This window comes from Otolemur garnettii, unplaced genomic scaffold (assembly GCF_000181295.1).
Source record: "Otolemur garnettii isolate 467f Iridium unplaced genomic scaffold, OtoGar3 scaffold00053, whole genome shotgun sequence".
Classification (NCBI taxonomy): domain Eukaryota; kingdom Metazoa; phylum Chordata; class Mammalia; order Primates; family Galagidae; genus Otolemur; species Otolemur garnettii.
In genome coordinates this window covers 6,889,340-6,890,942 of record NW_003852448.1, presented here as the reverse complement: position 1 = coordinate 6,890,942, position 1,603 = coordinate 6,889,340, and the positions used below count along the sequence as shown (strand labels likewise).

The 1,603-nt window shown below is 38.7% G+C and overlaps 1 protein-coding gene across 2 annotated transcripts in view; it reads left to right on the top strand.

Annotated features, from left to right (window-relative positions):
* Positions 1–1,603, top strand: part of GALNT11 (polypeptide N-acetylgalactosaminyltransferase 11) — a 72,054-nt gene that overhangs the window by 65,526 nt on the left and 4,925 nt on the right. For both annotated transcript variants that reach the window (XM_012806511.2, XM_023514458.1), the window contains one exon: positions 913–1,131. In XM_012806511.2, the coding sequence (XP_012661965.1) occupies positions 913–1,131 (219 nt within the window). The remainder of the gene's footprint in view (positions 1–912; positions 1,132–1,603) is intronic.

Below are 1,603 nucleotides of genomic sequence, written 5' to 3'. Positions count from 1 at the left end.
AAATATGCATATTCACCTAAAACAACATGTGACAGTGGGCTACATGCAGATGCAAGAATTCAGCTGTTTTCTTTTAAGCCAGTGGGTAAAATGTTTTTGCAAAATATAAACCAGTGCTACCGTTCTTACTCAATATTGTTTTGGAAAATGAGTGTATTATTAAGGAGTTAATCTTTTAATCTTAAGGAATTAATATTTTTACACCTCTCAGTTTTAATTTCTAATGTGGTAAACATAAGTAGATACAGCCTACACAAACAACCTCCTTGGAGTCTTCCATAATTGAAGAATAAAGAGTCCTGAGACCAAGAATTTGAGAGTTGATCTCATAGATCATAGACACTATTTTAAATTGCACACGAACTTTATGGCCACTCTGACACGCCTGTTTCATTGGTTTGCAGATAATGTTTTATACATTTTGCCATTTTTAAAATTGGGCTGTGCCTTGTAGGGTATGTTTTATTGTTGTCAGTAATGGACTTGAATAGAAATTTCCATTGACCTTTACTGGCAACATTAAGAAAACACTAGCATGAAAAATAAATAATTGTCTTTTTTTGTGTTTATTTTTTGGAGACAGGGTTTCACTGTGTCACGCATGTGAGAGTGCAGTGCCATCATCATAGTTCATTGCAACCTGTAGCACCTGGGCTCAGGTGATCCTCCTGCCTCAGCCTCCTGAGTGGCTTGGACTACAGATAAGCGACCATGCTCAGCTAATTTTTCAAATTTTTTGTAGAGACGGGTCTCACTATATTGCTGAGTCTGGTTTTGAGCCCCTGAACTCAAGTGATCCTTCTGCCTTCCCCCACAAAGTGCTGGGATCATAGGTATGAACCACTTACGCCCACCCACATAATATTCATTTTTAACAACAGAAATCTCTTGTCTTCTCTTTTTTTAATTCAGGAGCAGTATTTTTCCTTAAGACCTGATCTCAAGACCAAAAGCTATGGAAATATCAGTGAGCGTGTCGAATTGAGGAAGAAATTGGGTTGTAAATCATTTAAATGGTATTTGGATAATATTTACCCAGAGATGCAGATATCTGGGCCCCATGCCAAGCCCCAGCAACCCATTTTTATCAACAGAGGGCTCAGTCGCCCCAAAGTCCTTCAACGTGGAAGGGTAAGAACGCAATCTTATCAAACAGTGTTGATGAAAAGTTATATGATAGGAAAAGTTTCAGGGTGCCCATAGGTACAGTAAAGGGCATTGTAGACTCCAGCTTCCCTTTGATTGTATTTTCTTTATTGGACATTCTTCTACTCAAGTGTAGAACCTTAGAAGTTTTGATATCTTTGCTGTTAATATCAAGATCCTTTATCTTCTGGGGTTAAAGAGAACATGACTTCTGTAAGGATGATACATGACAGCTTCCCCCATGTGAGCAGACGTGGGTCACTATGAAAGTTTTGAGACAGACTGTGTTATGGTTCATAATATCTCACTTCCAAGAAACCCCGTGGACAGCATCCTTTCTGACCCAAGCGCGTTTCACCTTGCTCAGCTTAGCAGTGATGTTGGGAGAGCTTCACTTGTTTCCATCTACACAGATTTTGCTGTCTTGATTTTTGTGTATCTCAGAGTTTTTTTTTTT